The sequence below is a fragment of the Hippocampus comes genome, unplaced genomic scaffold (genome assembly GCF_001891065.2).
Source record: "Hippocampus comes isolate QL1 unplaced genomic scaffold, H_comes_QL1_v1.1 scaffold1, whole genome shotgun sequence".
Taxonomy (NCBI): Eukaryota; Metazoa; Chordata; class Actinopteri; order Syngnathiformes; family Syngnathidae; genus Hippocampus; species Hippocampus comes.
In genome coordinates, this window is record NW_017805010.1 from 3853133 (window position 1) to 3874248 (window position 21116).

The window sequence follows — 21116 nt, forward strand, 5'->3', positions numbered from 1 at the left end:
TCAGTATCAACATGCAGCCATTTTTCAAAGCTACCCTTTAAACTAGAATATATGCATCTCCGTAGCTCCACAACTTCATTGAAGGGGAAAGACTTTGATTGGCTGCCATCTCGATATAGATTTTATTTTTGCTGCTAATGGGGAGCTCACCCCAAGCCTGTCCCCCGAGCTTGTCCGTCCAAACCACAAAATGAGGATGACAGTTGGGGGCATTTAGTGAAGGAGCAAGTGGGGGAGGGATGGTACATATTCTGGGTCAGACAGTGGCCTCTTAATCTGAGCATGGTCAACACGCGCACGCGCACACACGCACACACACACACACACACACACACACACACACACGCACACACACGCACACGCACGCACACGCACACGCGCACACGCACACGCGATACCCCAATTCTTATTTACTTTCTTTTACACACGCCGTCCTATTATCACTACAGTAGAAGCAATCATGGGTAACTGACATCATATTAGCATCACCTAGATACTGTAAACCTCCATCAAACACACACTCACATGCGCACGCGCACACACACACACACACACACACACACACACACACACACACACACACACAATCCTCTGGCCTCTGAGCAATAATAATTATTTGGGTGTATGGAAAAGTACATATTTGTGAAAAGGGCCTGAGTATCGCCACATGAGTTTGAATCGTGAACTTGATAAAAGATTTAAGTCTTCAATGACGCTCATTACAAAATTGATGCAAATACAGTATATATCATCAAGACTGAAAAAAAAACGCATGCTGGATTCACTGGAGACCGCAAATTGGTGATTATCAACATAGCACTAGTGGAATGAAGAATGACTGAATTAAATGTTCAAACTGTGCATGACACTACAATGATTTTTGTTTGTTTCTTTGTTTGTGTTTTTTTATGCCAGTTGTGTCATTTATTACAGCTCAGTTGGATTTAATTTTTAAGTTCAATACATTTGGATTCAATTTTTTGTTGTCTTTCAGAGTTCTGCATTGTTTGGAACAAAACGTTTACCGGTGTTTAAGGTAATTAAAAGTTTTTGGGATTTTTTTCTTGGCAAATACAGTCATACCTCGGTTTTCGACCATAATCTGTTCCAGAAGGCTGTTCGAAAACCGATTTGTTTTCGATTTGAACACGTCTGCTCACAATGGAATGCTACACAAGGAAGCGTCACTTCCTCGACTAGCCGAGGAAGCATAATTTCCTCGTGTAAGGAAGGCGAGAGGAGTCAAGTGGCGCATTCAAGTGCGCTCAGTTTGGTCGAGAACCAATTTTCAGTCGTAATCCGAGGCATAAAAAACTCAAAATTTTTGGTCGAAAACCGATTTGGTCAAGAACAGAGATGTTCGAAAACCGAGGTTTGACTGTATCCCATTTTAAAACATGGCGCGCTGCGGCTAATAAGGTGAAGCGGCCACTGTGTGTACAGTACATACGGATTTGTATCTTTGGCTAAAGTTGAATGAAAAGCAGAGGGAATAAACATGGTACGTTCTTAAATTCAGGAAATTACTTTTCCCATTTAGATAACCCCTTCAGAAATAGTTCCATGATATTTTTAGGTGGCATGGTAGTTGACTATTTAGAGCAAAGGCCTCACAGTGAAGAGGTACAGAGTTCGACTCCGGCACTGCTGTGTGGAGTTTGCATGTTCTCCCCGTGCCTGCGTGGGTTTTCTCCGGGTACTCCGGTTTCCTCGCACATTCCAAAAACGTGTCACAGGTTAATGGAACACTCTAAATTGTCGCTCGGTATGAGTGTGAGGGCGGTTGGTTGTTCGTCTCTGTGTACCCTGCGATTGGCTGGCAACCGGTTCAGGGTGTCCCTTTCCTACTGCCCGAAGGCAGCTGGGATAGGCTCCAGCACCCCCCGCGACCTTTGTGAGGAGAAACGGATTACAAGATGGATGGATGGATGGGTGTTATTTTTATTTGTTTAATTTGTGACTATTTTACCCTCCCAGTCACTGCGAAGGCGGATGCCGTTAAATACCATGATATGACTAAGGTCATATTGCTTACATCCTCAGGCTCTGAAGCAGCTAAGTCTCGAACAAAAATATGGAAAAACGCGTTTACAGATCTTACATTTACATTCAAGGAACATGCACATGAGTATAAAATATCAAACATGTTTGCTTTAAAATAAAATGTCGTTTGACAGACACAATGACGCCGAATTGCGTATTTGTACACGTACACACCTCCTGATCCAAATGATCAGCTCATCAGCAAGCTCTATAGGAGCCTGAAAATTATCCTGATCATTTGAATCAGGTGTGCTGCAGCAGGGAGACATGGAAAACATGCAGGAGACGGACGGGCCCTTGAGGTCCGGACTTTGACACCTGTGCATTAAATCGTGACGAAAATTCATGCAATACTGGGGCAGCGTGACTGGAGGCTGACAAATGCCTCGAGTCAAGGTGGGGGAGTCAAATATGTATCTATATGAGTAATCATATAGATACATATTTGGACGAGGGGCAAGTCTGTAAAAGACAACAAGCAAACAAGAGCAACCAATGTATAAAAGAACACTTTGGACTGAAGTGATCATTGAGTGGAAGAAGCGAAAAGCGACGAGTCGACGACAGGCTAGTGTGGTGAACGTGACAATGAAGTGGTTGATCTTGGCTTTCTGCGCCGTCGCACTGGTCACAGCCGGTGAGTGTTTTCCTTTCAGACAGCCTAGTTTATTCTATGGAGTAGAGAGTCTTAATACAAGTCATCATTTCAAGAGTATCAAATTATACGATGATCAGAGAAGGTTTGTAACTGTATTGCAAGAGAATACTACGAATTACAACAAGCTGCAATTTCACGAGAATAAATCTGCAATATCAAAAGAGATGTCATCATTTTGCGAGAAAGGAGCTGCAGTATTACAAGGGGGGGGGTTACATTTCATGAGACTAAATATCGAGAAGCCACAATTCCACAAGAAAGAAAACTGCAATAAATCATAATTCAACAAGAACACTTTTTCCCACCCACGATAACCTTAGCATGAGTAACAACAACCATGACCACAAGAATGAAGTGTTATCGTCCCCGTTGTGGTAGAAGAAAGAGTCTCTTGTCAGAATGACGGGGAAAGTTTCTAAAACACTGGCGAGGCTGGCCATGATGTGCAAACAAGAGACAGTTGCAGTGAAGAAACAACAGGAAGTAGAATTTTTCTTTCAGAGTCGCCAGGATGGATTGGATCAGAAATGAGTCCATCAGAGAGACAGCCGAGGTCAGATGCTTTGGGGGGGGAAAAGGTTAGAGAGAGCCGAATTAGCTGGTTGGGTCACATTCTCAGGACAGGATCTGTTGGTAGAAGACTGAGGAGAAATGGAGGTTGTCTTTAAAGTTTGGGCACCCCTGCTTTAAAACAACCACCGCTGTATACAAAGTGCTGCACATGGAGCAAAAAAAAAAAAAAAAAAATAATACCGCAAACAACACAAAAACAAATCATACAGCAACGAACAGTAAAACAAATCCAATAACAAACACAGAAGAAAACACAAAAACAGTCAAACTCAAAATCAAGTCTCATGCGGAGTCAAAAGCCAAACCAGGACAGTTGGTGTGAGAGAGGAGGATGCGCAAGACAAACTGATGGAAAAGGATGGCATGCCGCGGTGACTCCGAATGGGAAAAGCCAAAAGGAAAAATATCATTTCAATTTATCAAACTCTACCCGTCAGGTGAAGCTCTGCAATGTCGTGCCTGTATTCCACAACCTGGAGGACGATGTGTTCGTCACGTCTCAACGTGTGCACCGGGCGAAGTCTGCCATGACCTACCATGTGAGTAGCTGTACATTGTTTCATCCTATTTTGCCAACTTTGTGAACAGAGAAAGCAAAAGCCAGATGTGGGTTTCATTCCCACCAGCATAGAGTTGGCACACTGGGGGCTTACTAATATAAGTGTGTCAAATGCCCTCGCAATAAATGTTGCTTCACTGAATCGCAGAAACCAAAGAATACTGACATGGTCACATATTGTTTTTTTCTCTGTCTTGCAGCCAACAGTGGACAGTTTTGCGCGTGGCCGACAAAGTGACAGCGGACAACCCCCAATTTCACTATCTGTTTGAACAATTAAAAAAAAAAAAAAAAAAAAAAAAAGATCATTAGTTTGACATCATAGCATATAAAACTCATGGCCAAGAAGTCATTGTTGAACATACCATCCACAGTCAAAGTTTCTATTCAATGAACACATGTACCAGTCACACACCCTCCAAATACAAGCAGGAACAAATCTAAGAAAAAAAAAGCAACATCAAGAATTGTCAAAAATTAAGACTTTGACGTTTTTGTGCTTTTTCGATATGAATTGAATGAATGATCCACTGACTGCAGTATGCCAAATGGCAAAATAAATAAATAAAATGTCAGTGCACAACAGTGCCCCCCCCACACACACAGACCACAGGATTAGAATGGGAGACAACGCCCTTGTCTATATAATAACCCCAGAGGTGCACCCGAGCGATGAAGATTCCACACTACGCGGCTCAAATGACATATTAAATATGAATGAGCATGAACCACCGCTCTCCTTTTTAGAGTTCTGCCTCCCCAATTGCTCCCTTTTAATGATCGTGCATGTGTATAATGGGCTAATAAAGACTTATGTCAATTCCCAGAGACCCTTTCCACTCAGTCCCCCATGCTCATCACTCACTATCCAACGACCAGATGTTAGATAAAAAAAAATAAATATAAAAAAAAAAAAAATCATAATTAAACCTGAAATAGCTCAATGAAAACACATTCTGGGTTGTTTGTCATGTGCCAAGTATGTGAGTGAATAATAATGTGATGTCCTTGTGGCAGCAACTGATGGAGGATGAGTGTTGCTTGTTCCCCACCAAAAAAAATAAAAAACAAAAATAGTGACATGAAATGGCTTTCTACTTGGTAATACCGTGATGCTTAATCACAGCCGTTTATATGGGAATTTACACACTCTTGTTGAGCCACCCTCTCGAACAGAGGGGCATGATGACTCAGCATCTCTCAGTAAGTACGCGTGTGTTGGAAACTCAGGACTGACGCTAAAGCAAACACAAATCTTTAGCTCCAACCAGGCAGGACAATGATACTGATGTGAATAATTCAATGCAATCATGAGACCTGATGACCCTATCCCGAACACAAAAGGGAAAAATGCGTCTTCTGACCTCTCATGTAATGTCAGGATGATATTGCTTTCATGAATTAATTAAACAAACTAATTCTTAGCCAAAAAGAAAGAAAACAATAATGTTGGAAAACAATTTCAAAACTATTACTCTTGACTTGTTCACTCCAGTGTGTGTGTGTGTGTGTGTGTGTGTGTGTGTGTGTGTGTGTGTGTGCGTGTGTGTGTGTGTGCCCGCGGAGTTCATAGTTGATGTGAACTTCTCAGCAGAGCACTTTCACCTTCGTGCTGGAGCAAGAGCCTCTCCTAGTGGTCCCTCTTGGTATTGCAACTGGTCGCCACTACCTCTCTTTTTTTTGTACGCGTTAAAAAATGTTGATTATCTCAAGGACCAACCGACTACCAACCGACTTTAGAGGACTTTAGAGGATGAATTCCACTTCACTTTTAATTTACTCACTCAAATTGCATCCTCCCAAAATAGAATATGAGTTGTTTTTTTTTTCAACAAAGATGTTAAATACTGTATATTATGTTAATTAGGGTTGTTAACGTCATAAAAAATAGGTAAACATAAAACACAAGAAAACTCGAGGGCCCAAATGAATGAGTGTGTTTCTGCATGATTCAGTGACAGCAAGTCCAGGGAGGAGTCTGCCATTTGACCAAAAGTCAGCTGGGCTAAGCTTCAGCTCCCCCCGAACCCTCAACCGGAGAAAGAAGATTTGAAAATGGACAAGGATAATTGACAAATATTTTTTTTTTACAATTCCTCCTGGTTTTTCTCAGCAGGCAGTGTCTGCTCACACATTGTAAATGGAGTACAGGATATGCATCTTGCCAAGAGATGGCAGCAGTTTCTAAGAGAAGAGAACGTTGCAAAGACTGTTGGGAAAAGAGCTCCAGCCTTCCCAATTACGCAAAGAGCTTTTAATCCTTTGAGAGACCTTCAATTTGGATGCCTGAGTCTGCACAATTCACACAGTAAGACATAAAATGGAAGTACCAGTACATCATTTGATGTGCTACATTACAATGCTGAGCATTTTCTGGCTTTCCAGTGTGGTAAAGCGAGAGACTGAAATAATTTCATTTACAGTAAACACAAAGCACTTTTTTTGAAATAAAATATTTAAAATTAAGTATGCCGATTAGTTTAAGAAACTGTGTTGGACATGTGGCGGGTCAAGGCCAGTCGGAGGCATGAGCAGACATTGCAGGAATATTTCACCAAGTTTGATGAGACCTTGCAGATAAGAATTTTACATGGGGGTTGGAATGAAAAGTCCTAACGCCTTATTGTACCGGTGTTGTCTGTATTTAGGGAAAACGTGCATTCGTTTGTTATACGGTCTGAAGGAGAGAGAGAGAAACTGAAGCATTTAACATCAGATACAGTGAAGAAAGACAACCGCAGCAACTCAATAAACATGCCCCTGGGCGACAATCGTCTTAAGTGAATCACTGAGGTTATGTCGGAAAGACTTTTCATTTGTTTGTTTGTTTATTTATTCAGTGGGGTTTTTTTTAATTCTGAAAGAAAGACCAATCTCAGCATTTAAAAAAGTCCGAACCCCTCTCTACAAGCAGCTCCGTCTCGTATACGCCGCTGTAGTGAGTTGGAGTTGGAACAGTAGCGTTTGCAAACATCTTGATGTCAATTTTCATCTTCGTGATTTATTATCATAGCATGTAGTTAGTTTATTTAGCGTAGCTTGTCGTAGTATAGGAATGATTTACGTCGTCGTCACAGGTAGACCACGCCCAACCCTCGTCCCCCTTTGCAACCCCAATGGTCCTCCAGGCAACGCCGCCTTTGAGCACCATTTTAACAAATATTTGTGAGTGTTGGAGATTATGGAAGGGGGTTTAGTATCATTATTTTTGATGCAGGAAAAAAAATTCCGGCGACTCCAAATGCAAACAAATCAGTGCCGACCAGGGTCCCATTGAATTTCTTTTCTTAAGTAAAATACGTTTTTATCAAAATGACTTACGAGAAATTAATTGCAACCACAAAAGTGAATACTGTCTGTTAAGTGCATCACCCTCAAAAAATGTCATGTATGGTTTAACAAATACGATGTATATATTTTATATATATATATATATATATATATATATATATATATATATATACAGTCATAGAATGCTTGGGTGGCTTTGCTCCGAAATATGGTCTTTATTCAAGACCGTTTTTCGATGACTATGATATGGTCAAATGTATGTCCCCCCCACAATGTTTGCCAAAAAACAGATTAGCATTGATTGAACAAAATCTAAAATTATAGCGCTTTTTCAATAGCAACATTACATTGCCAGAGGCGTCTGCTCTCGAGACAGCTCATCTGCTTCAAGACACTTTTCGGAAATAAACTCTCAGGCTCAGACATGTGGAGCGGGAAATAAACAGTCCTGGTGCAGGTGTCCATGGAAATAAATACTTGTAAGTCTTTTGCAAGGAAGTACTTGCACATGCCAAACGGCATGAACTAACATGTTTATATTCCAAAGCCCTGACACTTTGAAATGGACACAAACAAGACGAAGTTGACACTGGTAATAACTGACAGATTTGTCACAGAGGACTTGAAATAACAACCAAAGAAAAACAAATGACTCAGAGCCAAGAAGGTAAAGGAGGTCAAAATCAAGCATGGCTTTATCATGAAGGTCAGGCACATAAAGCCCCTGCTGTTGATGCGTCCCAAACTGAGCGAGTATGGTAGCGATGCCAAATGTGACTGATCCGCCATCGAGGGGCTGAAGAATGGAAGAGACAAATCCAATCCTTGAGAACTTTGGTGAGTGTGTCACTTCATTAGCCTCTTATCTGAACAGAGGCAGAAACACAGGGTCAGGATGGCCCTGACTGCTGGGGGAGGCTTTCCAGATAGATGGGAAAGTGTCTCGTCCAAGGCTGGACCTCCTGGGCGGACTTTAATTTTAACTCAAGGATACAAGGAGGATGGGATGCCAAAAAGAACGGGAGATAACTCGCGCACAAAACGGTGTTGCTTGTGTGGCCTAAAATGGGCAGGAGAGCTCAACAAAGAAAGCGTGAAAAGGAAATGGAAAGAGGGATGCGTTATTGCGGGTATATGACAAAATATCTCCCGTTCAGTGACTACACCAATGAAGGTCCGCTGAAAAAAAAAAAGGAAGACCGTTTGTGCGCATTGTTGATAGAGCGTAACATTTGAAACAGCCCAAACTATCTGCTTTTTGTTCCTTAAGGCTGGAGGGGAAGCGCAACAATATACTGGTAATACGGTCTTTCAGAAAAGCACCTGCAAGCTCAATGTGCTATTCATGGGCTTTTTAAAGAACATGGCCGGACCTAAAGAAATCAATTCTTTTCAACAATAACATACAGAGGCAGTGAACAAAGCACTGCAATCCTTAATTTTCTACCACAAAGGTTAAAGAAAGGTTTTATATAGTAAAGGTGAAGAGCCGCTTAGGAGATCACATTATTTATTTACTGGAGCGCTTGTGTCACATGCTCAAAACGAAGATGCTGATTGGACGAAGGGGAGATCTGGGTTCTGCTGTCGATTGCTCATCCTCAAGTATCAGATGTTTGTCGAACTGAATTCGCGTATTGACAATTTGAATTGTTACAGGTAAAACTGAATGTGAAAAAATACGAATTTCACATTCAAATTGTATAATTCAGATGCAGTTTTTTAAACGTAACGATTGAAATTCAACAATGCAAATTAAATTATTGTAATTCGGATTCAGTCTTTCAATGCGCAATGTCAAGTTTAGCAATTTGACTTTATGGTGGCGCATAATTCAGCCCGTACGGTACATTGTCTCATCTTCTTGGAGGTAATTGTTTGCTTGGCTTTGACCTCCAGAGTTGCAGTTAATAAGATCCCCAAGGAGACCAAAACTTTTGCAATAACCCAAACCTTTACTGCTTAGCCACGCATGACCTTTGACCTTGCCCTCACTCTTATCCTCTCCGGGAAGTCGTGTGAGTTTTTAAAGTCCATACCATACACTGAGGCATACTCAGGTGTATATAAACTAGTTTGACTGAAAGTTAGGGATGCAGCATTTTTAGATTACGACCACAAGTAAAAGGTTAGATCTGCCACAAACAACCAACAAAGATTCCACTGAGTAACTCTGCAATATTTTCATGTCTCCTTGAACTTAACCACAATTAACACTGACTGAAAAACGCTTTGAACTATGCGACCATTTTAAAGCCAGTTCTTACCTGCAATGATATACTTGTGAGCTTCCGTAGGCAAAAAAAAAAAAAAACAGGGGGAGAAACAAGAGTTATTAGGCATTGGCTTGAAGAAAGAGTGGAATAACATTTCCAAAAATATGATGGAGGGTGAACACGATGAGAATGGCTTCGATGAGGCGTGAAGTAGATTTACAGGTACAGTGGGGCCACATTTCATGAGTGTGTCACTTGTTTCAATCGACGAGGTCAAAAAAATGGTTGAATTTATCTTAAGGTATCGTTGTTTGGTTTCGACAGCTGCGAGCATAATTCACCTGGAGCTAATCTGCCCCATAAAGTTCCACTCAAGCTAGAATTCCGCATCAACAGCAATAAAACAACAACAACATACAGTGGCCCCCATAAGGTCGAACGCAACCGAAGCTGTGCATTTTGGAATTTGAAGAAGTACTTCCGGGGGGGGAGTATCACACCACTGCAAACGTTGCAAGAGTTTTTGATCAGGGTAGCGATCGTTTGCGACTTTGAACGAACCCTGATGAAAAACAACAACATCCGCTACGTGCGCACACACTCGCAAACCTTCAGCGCTCAGTAACATACGGCCTAAAGTTGTACAAAATCTTGGAGTTTAAATCGGTTTGAGCATCAGTAATTCTTCGCATGTATTTTGCTTTTTCGCCACTTTTTTTTTTAATGACCCAAAAAAGATAGGTCAAGCTTTAACCAGGGATGATAAGAGAAGATGAAAAAGAGAAGAAAAGAGGAATAACCAGAACTGAGAGTCAGATTCCAGTGGCACCATAATGAACTGTTGCTTCTTATTAAAATCAAGACTTTTTCAATTATATTACTGTGGGTATTTTTTTTACAGCCGTACGGCTGATAAGAACTTGTTTGGAGCTGGTAAAGTTCAAGATTTTATGGCACCTCAAACTGATTTTTCATTTTTTCACAAGATTCTTTTTTAGGTTTTTCAGACAAAAAAAAGGTTCCAGTTGTCATCTGATTATACAAAGGTTTTAATGCACCCCCCCCCCCGAAAAAAAGCAGCCATCCTCCCCTCCCTAACAAAAGTATTTTTGATGGAAGTTGTCCGTGGGTGGGTATTAGCACAATGTCCTTGCCCCTTCTCTGTTCACCCTCTTTACTTGCTCTCATTTTGCTTTCTGTGCTCTCTTCTTGATCCTCATTATTCCAAACTGGGGTCTCTGAGGGAGCAAACAGTCTATTATCCAAAGATGGAGCTTAAGACAACTTAAATCTCCGGAGGAGTGGCTATTTAGTCAAGTTGAAAGAGCGAAAGAGAAGGAGGGAGTGTGCGTCTGGCCTGCCGTTCCCATATCACTTAGGCTAATGTGATTAAGGGGGAGCGAGGAGTGGTGGTGGGAGTGGGGGTGGGGGTGTTGGGGGGTGTCCATTTAGCTCAGAGTGTGTTGGTTCCAAGTGATTCATGACAGGGAGAGTTGTGGCTATAGATTGAGAGAAGTGGCTGATCTCAGGACTTCCTTGAGTTCAATCAAACAAAATGACTAATCGTACAGAAGCAGTGACGCCCATAAAATGAAAGTGCTGCCATGCTTCACCAAAGTGAAAGTTTTCATTTCGCGATAAAACTCGTGAGCATGGATGTGAGCCAAATCCATTGACGACACCTGGGGGTAAACAGCAGTATGTAGGAGGGTGTTGCTGCTCTTTTGTTAGAAGTCGTAGGCCGATGCATACTGAAAGCATCGCCCTAAGCAAACACGGCCAGGCACTGGATTGAAAACCAAACACCGATCCATTGGTTTTATTGGTTGAATAAGAGCCCAAGAAGGTGGAGTAAGTCGCCACTTATTAATCATAACCTTTGGCGGAAAACAAACACAAACTACTCTTCTAGTGGGACAATGGCCAGAAGCTGATTTGTTCCCATTTCAAAACTATTTTGCCCTTAATGTAAATGGAATTACAGTGGTACCTCTACTTACGAAATTAATTGGTTCTGGAAGAAATTTCTTAATTAGAAAATTTTATAAGAAGACACGCGTTTTCCATGTAAATGCCCGAATTTGCTTTTGTCTGCTTTTAACAATCCTTTGAAAATGTCCAAGGCAAACATCAGCATGTTGAGCTGACTGGTGAACACTTTCTCTGAGTGATTCACATTGAGGTAAAACTATCGGAACGCCTCATGGCCGAGGGGTGAATGACGAGGACGCTGCATAGACACATACAGTATCTATCTATTTATCTATCTATATACATAGACATATACAGTAAGGGTCCCTCTTAGCCAATGGGATGCCAGGAAGATGCTTGATAATAGCCAATGGCAGAGCAGCTATAAGTATGTTGCGTTCTGGAAACTCGGAGCTGCGACTAGCAGCCCATACCGTATTTGTACCTTTCTTTCGTAACAACAGGCAATATTTTCCTGTTGAGGTGTTTCATAACTTGAAAATTTCATATGAAGAGACATTTGTAAGTAGAGGTACCACTGTAGAAATGATCTGTTTGAAGGTCAAACATGTGCCATAATAAAACCTTCATTAACCAGCTAAAGTTTTGAGTTTAGCATTATTCACTGTTTAATAAATGATAAGTTAACCACTGGCAAGATTAAGACCGAAAAAAAAAACCCAAAACATAAAAATTGAAATGTCCTTTCTCTTGTCACGTAAGCGAGTCTCTTTCATTTCCGATGTTTAGTCTCTTCTTATTTTCATTGTCTCTTAAATGCTTCTCTATTGAGGCTCATCCTTAAAAAAAGAAAAAAACAATCGCAGCCATGTTCAAACTCCCAACTATATTTTGTGCAAGTTTAGAAGCACGTTTCTCCAACAAGTTGTAAAACCTCGAGCCATTGAAATATTAAGGTTTCACTGCTACCCCTCGTACAATTACGCTGATTTCACAAGATGGCTCGATCCAAATGGAGAAGACCAAGGCCAAACCGTTTCCCTTCTTTCATTCGGCATTCCACTGAGATTCCTTTCAAAATGTCTTTGTTAAAAGTTGCCTGTCGCAAAGGAAGGGGGGCTTTGTTTCCAAGTTCTGACTCAAGTTTACCACATGGAGCGAGCCCACTGAATACTGTCCCCCTCTCAAAGGGACACCCCCACTCCGCGTACTTTCAAGGCAGGAAGAGAAATTTGTCATCCGTCCCCTTCTTTCTCATTCCATTGTACACTTCCAAAACCTCACTCACCTCACACTGGTCAAGGGAACTGGTTTCTTGGCAGCCAAGGATTTTTATCCTCTGAGTTTTTAATACAGTAAAATCATTAGCAAGCTTACAAGCCATCAACGATACTTAAAATGATTAGCATTGGTCAAAATGTGGAAAATGTTAAAAGGATGAAGGCAGCTTCTACACATTAAAAGTGCTTCAGAGATGAGTGAGTCTGTGCTGGAAGGCTGTGAGGCCAAGCCACAAACAAGACCAAAAACCCGGAAAATGGGAGAAAGTCTAAAGCAGCGGTGTCAAACTCATTTCACATTGTGGGCCTCATACGGCCTCGGTAGATGTCAAGTGGGCCGGACCATTAAAATTATACCATACTCTGCTATAAATAACCAAAATAATATGGCTTTCCTTTGTTTTGGTCGAAAGAAGCACAAGAACATTAGGAAAACATACCTTTTCCAAAACATTTCATGAAGCACCTTAGATTTCCTTCGACAAATGTGCAATTTACTTTTGTCATTCACATAGGTGCATTGCAACTGATCCCACTGATTGTACAAAGGCACAAAACTTTAACGAGTAATTGGTATTGAAAAATGTAGTCATGCACTTTAAGATGAAACGAGATTTATAAAGAAAGGAATTTGTCAACCATTTACACATGTGCATATAAAATCTAAATGTAATCCCTGCCTACACCTTACAAACTAAGGAGAGTGCTATTAAATGTGCAAAGAATAAAGTATTCACATGTCCTTGACAGCGGCTGCTGTGTTGGGTCTGTCTCAGTGACAGACTGAGACTGCTGTTGTCTTCTTCTCTGATCAAAACAATGTTGTTTTCTACTCTGATCAAAACAGTGTGTCCCCTAGCGGATACTCCATGAATTGCACCTTATTAAAAATATTAATTCCGTGTCTTTTATGCATTTTTTCACTTTTAAATTATCCTGCGGGCCTGATTGAACCTCCTTGGGGGCCGGTTCCGGCCCACGGCCGTATCTTTGACACCACATGGTCTCAAGGGAGACAGAGCCACTACAGCATTTTCTCACAGGCGGCACACGGTGAGTTGTAAAAAGTCCGATCAGTTTCCAGCTGTGAGGCATATACAAGCTTTTCACTATATCACCTCTTTTTTCTCAAGAATAAATAGAAGCTGAGAAATAGGCCAGGGGGCAAGAGTAGGAAAAAGGGAGTGATGGGATTCTTTTGGCCGTTGTTTACTTCGTGCAGCGCATCATTCAAGTGGCACCAATTGCCGGGGTGGCCTTCGCCAAAACATGACTTGCTGGAGGGGGTGGGGAAGTTTGCTGGCCGCTTAATCTCAGCGGATGGGAACTGAGGTGTTAACTGCTTGGAGCCACCAGTCTGGCACAATTTGGTGGGGGGGGGGGGGGGGGGGGTTGTTATTATTTATTTATTTATTTTAGGCTACTGAAGTCATGTCAGAGCACCTTGGCCTCGCGTTTGTACATTGGTGATGCATACCCACAGAGAGGTTTATGAGTTCTCACAAATATGCCCGGATGAATTCAGCTTCTCGTTAAGGAGTGAGAGTTTCCCCTGATTTGACAAGAGGTCAAGAAACCTTGCTCCCACACGCGCAATTTGATGATGAGCATGCAACTCCTCCGACAATCTGCTTCCACTTTGTTGACGAGTTGAAAGGTGGGAGCTGCCGTGATTACGATTGCAGCTGGTGGGACTGCGATGGTGCGAAGTGGGAGTATGACTGCTGACTCCCTCCTTTTCCTCACAATGTTATCCTCTGAAACTTTTAGCTAAGGAATCTGAAACTAGAGAAGCTGTGCATGTTATTCCCTCCTGGTCCTGGTCAGCTGTAAACAAATGAAGACACAAGTAGTGATTTGGAGATGGGAGGCAAAATCAACTCTGGACAACATTATTAAATCAAATATTAATGGGATAGGAGTAGTCTAGAGAACTCGTACTCAATGGATCAAATCAGACAGGTTTGCTAACTGGTGCTTCCAAATATTCCATATTCCAAAAAAGGCCTGGCAGTGACGCCGTAATAGCAATGCCGCCACATTAACCTTGTCAAGTGTTTCGTGAAGCAGCAGAAGCATTGGACCACTTCACCAGGATTCATTCATCTAATACAGTGCTAAATGCCGACCTGGCATGAGCAGCCATTCCAAAGGGTTTTGCTGCATAACAAAGAGTTCTGTCTGCTGCATAATTAAAGCAAGCAGATGTCATCGGTATGTTCAAAGTCAAGGAGGCACAGGGAAATCAAATGTATCGGCGATATTCAAAAAGTCTCATCACGCTGCTTGGTGCCACCACTGACATCACAGTCTGACCTCCGTCAAAGCATATTCAGTGCCATTATTTCCGGCTATATAAAGCTACTCCTTTCTGCCATTTCCCAAACATACTGCTCAGTTCATGGCTCTTAAAGCTCCTGCTGTCGGAAGAAATAGCTTTAAATTTCTGTAATTAACAAGCTCATCAATTTGCCAATGGAGCATGATGAAGGGGACAAAAGCATGATGTGGACCGAGATATATCTATCAAGGTTTAATGACGCAAAGCACATTTGGAGAGGGCTGGAACTATGAGCTCAAGTCAGGCAAACAGTTTGCTAGCATGATGAGGTGTGAGACGGTTAATCATAATGTCCTTTGTTGACGACATGCACTGGCTTTTTAAAGATGAGGGATGTTGTTTTAGATACGCCCAAACACAAGAAGATCATTGCGCTGTCTCACAACGGAGTGATTAAAAGAACAACATCGAGTGGTGATGCGGTTCATCTGAATGAAGGTCAGGCAACACAAAATTCATCAGATAAGCCCATAGGAGGTGGTTAACACATACCGTATTTTCCGCATTATAAGGTGCTTTGGAGTATAAGGTGCACCTTCAATGAATGGCCTATTTTAAAACAGTTTTCATATATAAGGGCGCAATGCATTCTAGAATAGAAGCTACTATAGTGGCTGCGGTTGCGTTATGCATCCACTAAATGGAGTTTCGCTAAAGGGAATACAATACAATACAGCTTTATTTTACGGCTTTATTTATATACAGCTTTCACAACTGCTGCAGCTGTAACAAAGCGCTTTACAGAACATTTAAAATACGACGTCCAAGAATTCAGAATATTGATCCGTATATAAGGTGCACCGTAATATAAGGCGCGCTGTCGGCTTTTGAGAAAATGGAATGCTTTTAGGTGCGCGGAAAATATAGTAAGTACAGTGGAACTTTTAGGTTGAACACAAACCGCTTGTTCACCACAAATTTTATCTCCATATATGTCAATCGGCAGTGTCAAATGTGGAACTATTTGATTGAACAAAAAGCTGATCTACACACAGGTAACTATGACTTTTTCGTCTGTATGAATGCCAACAGGTTTATTGTATCTTCTGCTATCTTGGAGAGGAATGTGCACCTTCTTCCCCATCCAAAATCCACTACAATCAGTTGTTGTTAGGATGAGTAATATGGCTTTATGACAGATACTAATCTCTCACGCCACAGGACGGTGCCACGGCACCCTGGTTGGGAATCACTAATGTCTGTTTGCCAGGCGGAACAACAGAATGTCACATCTCCAGTTGTTGCGCCAAAGTCTTGCATCTGATTAAAACTACAACTTTCATCTTTTCAAAATGGGTGTGATTGCTCTGTGCTTCGGATTGGACAAATTCAGCACGGGATAGAAAATGATCGAACATATTTTGTGCAAAAGATAAATATCATAGGAACAGCTTAATCTTTAAATGAATGCAGTGCAGATCAGCCCGCTGCCGTTAATATCCATAAATGTCACTGTCCTTCCACACATTTTCCTGAAGTGGAGAAAGAGAGTGACGTCTGTACAAAGCAGCTGTTTTTGGTGCATTTTTTTGTTTGGCTTGTGGAAGCCAACATAAAGGGCCTTGTGTAAAGGTTGCCATCCATCTTCATCCGCCTGGCATGTGCTTTACTTTATTCTGCCCTCAATGTCTCTTTTTGTCTACTCCTTGTGTTTAATTCCGTGTGTGTGTGTGTGTGTGTGTGTGTGTGTGTGTGTGTGTGTGTGTGTGTGTGTGTGTTGCATGTGACATTGAGGTTAATGAAGTGTATCCAACTCTTCCTCCTGGAATGAACAAGGCTTCACGAAGCAAGCAACTGACTACACTGCCACTCTGCTGAAGCAAGACAAACGTTGGCACATGCAGGAACACACACACACACACACACACACACACACACACACACACACACACACACGCACTACTTGAGGAAGGCATTTGTGTATTCATATTACAGGCCCTCTAGCAATGTCTTGTTTTGACAAATGACACATTCTGATTTCCAAATTAGTCTTAAAAAGAAAATTTTTACCTACTTTCATTTTGAAGCAATCTGTGATTTGGCACGGTCATCATCTGTCAAAATCTAGTCGTGTCTAATATTTTCGAAAAATCATTATGAAATGGTGTCACATCCACACATCCTAGTATGTTAAGTCCTGTAGAGTTATGTTTTTGCAATGAAGTGTGATGAATTGATTTTTACTATCTTAAACTGACACCGTGTATGAAAATGAGTGTTCACAACATGGCTCACCTCAAGTTGTGTTTGTCATGCTGGAATTCCACATTGGCCCCTTTTCCCTGCCACCAACATGACCATACGTTCCTCCTTTTTATTCCTCGTCGATGCACGTAAACACCAAAAATTCCAACGCGCAGTATGAACATGCAGTGAGTTTATGATCCACTCATTTGACATTGCGTTATGTAGCTTGCGCTCATCTTACAGGACTGCAGAAATCGTAGAATAAATCACAGACTCTAGGGTGCTTTCACACCAGCACCCTTTAATTTGTTTTAATCAAACTCAAGCTTCTTTCCTGGATCGTAACTGGAATCGTCCCAATTCTCACGATGCACAACCCAACGCTTAGTATTCTAAACGATTACGTGTCCCTTCTCCATCCCATTACATCACTCGTGCTACTCCTTTCTCTCTCCGACTGCGTCCTTTCCTTTCGACCTCCCACATAATTCAGGTCACCGGGAAAGCAATCGTCTTAAGTGTTCTGGTGGTCAGGAGCTGATGAGAACACATGCAGCTTCAGTCATCTGGCTTAGGTAAGATCCTGGTTGAATAACGCTGCACCTTACGTAATTCAGCTCTTTTTCCGACACGATAACGCAAATTGATTAAACATGATTGTTGTCAAATAATACGTTCCAACAGGTTCAACCTTTTTAAAAAAGTTCATGACGGGAGAGTCAGGGTGAAGCCTCAAGAGTTAGTGTTAAAGTATACTCCACCTGAAGAAAGCAATTCATTCTGAATTTTTAATACGATCATCGAAGACACTCCATTCATCTTCTACATTTCAAAGAGCAATGCCAGAGGAAAAAAAAACTGGATTGTAACCACAGGTGTGGGTTGATGGAGTACACGTTTGTCGAAAGACCACAGACCCATTTAACATCGCTTAGGTTCCCACAATTCGGGCCAGGCCTCACACTAGCAAAATACTTTTTTTTTTACGGTCAAAGCATCTGTATCCAAGCCATTTGGCTATGCATTGAAGGTACATTTCTCAATTGCTAATCTTCAAGGTGAGAAATTTGATATGAGGGCGACATGACCAAAGCGACAATCCTGACTGATGTAAGATGACAACTGTGAAAACTGCTGCAATGACATAACTGCTGGCAAAAACATCTCAATATCCTTGAAAACAACTATTAACGCTAACACTGGAGCATAACATTGCAACTCCCGGGGACTATCTTTCCTAATCCCCTCCTCAAATTCAGTCAGAGGTCCAAATCATCTTAGTGCAGCGTGGCTATGGGAGCTCGTCTGCATATGCTGCATACAATCTGACTATTGGACCAAAGCTGGAATGGAGGAGGATGGGTCTGGCACACAGGCCGCTGCACCCGCTTGCCCCAGTATTTTCGGGCTTCCCTCCACATTTACGTCAGCGACTCCCATCCCACTAACATCCCACCACCCCCACCCCCGCCCGGTGGCATGTGTGCAGCCAACAATGGCCACTTATGTTCCCACAAGGGGAAGTAAAAGATGGCGTAACGGCCCCACTCCATGCACACAGACATGTATCACACAGATGCACACACACACTCACGAAAAAAATGAGTAAAACAGGCTTCAGGCACAAACATACAATTACATGTGGGTATACACGCACACTCATACATACAAATAACCTACACACCCCTTTAGAGGTGAATAGCCTCAAAACCTCATGCACGGACGGTGACATTGTGATGACTGATGGCCAAGCAGCAAAAATGAGCAGGGTGGTTGAGATCACAGAAAGGTGAAATGGGAAAAGTGGAATTCCGAGTGGGAATGCACGGTTGCAACCATCTGGTTGAACGATTTTTTTTTGAGGTGAGGATTTGGGTTACGGGCGGAAAATGTACAACCTGTACTGACACACAACAGAACACATACATACATACGACAGACAAGGAAACACGAGAGTATGGATGTTCGAGGCTGCATTTTTTTTTTTTTTTTTTTTTACAGATGCATACCAGTACAAGTACTCAACTCCTCAGTATTCACACTGAAACCAAGTAACCAATACCAATACAGTGGTACCTCTACAAACGAAATTATTTGGTTCTGGAAGAAATTTCTTTACAAGAAAATTTTGTAAGTACAGACGCGTTTTCCATGGAAATGCGCTAATCCGTTCCAAGTCCCCCAAAATTCAGACATAAATTTTTTATAAAGCATTTCTATGCTTTAGGCTGCATCAAAATATGTAACAAATACATGTTACAAATAGATTATTGCACAATAAATGAGAGTTGTGTATAATGTACTCTGAAATAGAATTAATGTCTAAAATAAAACACAAATAATTCTCTCTGAATTAAAGATTAATTTGTAATAAAACAAAGGTGTAAACTAAAACTGAATAAATCGATCCATCCAAGGTTCGCGGGGGATGCTGGAGCCTATCCCAGCTGTCCTCGGGCAGTAGGCGGGGGGACACCCTGAACCGGTTGCCAGCCAATCGCAGGGAAAACAGAGACAAACAATCATCCAAGCTCACACTCACACCTAGGGACAATTCAGAGTGTTCAATCAGCCTGCCATGCATGTTTTTGGAATGTGGGAGGAAACCGGAGTACCCGGAGAAAACCCACGCAGGCCCGGGGAGAACATGCAAACTCCACACATGGAGGCCGGAGCGGGAATTGAACCCGTTACCTCTGCACTGTGAGGTCGACGCGCTAACCAATGAGAGATTGTGCAACAGACAAGAGATAGAGATGGAGATGGACAGAAAGAAAGAGCACATACAAGAATGTCAGTGCAGGCCGACACAGGATCAGCCCAAAACATGCCTCAACTTGTCTTTTTCCTGAGTCGCATCATTCCTTCCTGATGTCTCGACTCTCGACTCTTTGCTAAGGTGTGCCTCCCTCTCGTCCTTTTAGAAGTCTCAATGTGCATCATTTTCTTGTTTCACTATGAACCCCAAAAAAAAAAGGTCTGGGAAATGTCTAGTGTCTGAGATTTGCCCGTGCTATGACGGCGCAAAAGGGTTTTGTGTGTTGCGGGCGTGCCTTTTTGCCCTTATGGGTGAATGGGCAGGAAGGAACCGAAGCTGTTGTCACATGGAGGAGCTTAAGTTGCTCTCACAGGGGGTCCCCGCACACATACGGCCAAGTGGTAGGTGTCCCCGGTGCTTGCCACCATGAGAGCTCATCATGCCTCGGCATTACACTGACATGCATTTGATACACAAGCATGCTCACAAACACAGCACGCATAGCACCGTAACATTTATATGCGGCGTGCAGAACTTTTTGTATCGAATGGATGACCAACTGTATGTACATGCTGGTTTCTGCTTCTATATCCCAAAATGACACATTTGTTGGCTTTCAAGCACATTTTGTGACATCATGATGATAAAGCAGCTTCAGCAGATTTAGTTGCAAGTTCGGATTCCTCCATTCGTGGATGTGCAGGATGTTATGCTGCTCTAGATGTACATAGCACGTGCGACAATATTCAAGTGGGTTTTTCTGTGTTAGTCAATGCAAAAAAATACAAAAATTAAAAAATTTAAAAAATAAACAAATAAATAAATATATAAAAATTTGCAGATATGAGACAAATACATCATTTAGACCAGGGGTGTCAAACTCATTTTTGTCGCGGGCAACATTGTAGTTACGGTTTGCCTTGGAGGGTCGTTATGAAATTTGGGAAACCATATAAATGTTTAATCTACTCCACATATTACAAACACAGCGCACAACAAATTGATGGATAACTAGTTTTAAAATCAGAAGTCAAGAATAATGACTGTTATTGTGGATTGCATGTGACAATTTGAAATTTTGGCTCAGACTTTAGCAAGTATCATGGAACTTGACATGCTTAATTTGCTTTCGCGGGCCACATAAAATGATGTGGTGGGCCAGATCTGGCCCCCAGGCCTTGACTTTGACATCTGTGGTGTACAGTATGTATATATGTACTGTATGGTTTAACTGTGATTGGCTGGCAACCGGGTCAGGGCACATAACGACACAGACAA

General features: G+C 41.9%; 1 protein-coding gene across 1 annotated transcript in view; it reads right to left on the reverse strand.

Annotated features, from left to right (window-relative positions):
• The window catches only part of agrn (agrin), a 264537-nt gene that overhangs the window by 188765 nt on the left and 54656 nt on the right, over positions 1-21116 (reverse strand). The window contains exon 3 of the mRNA XM_019862967.1: positions 9392-9412. Coding sequence (XP_019718526.1) covers positions 9392-9412 — 21 coding nt within the window. The remainder of the gene's footprint in view (positions 1-9391; positions 9413-21116) is intronic.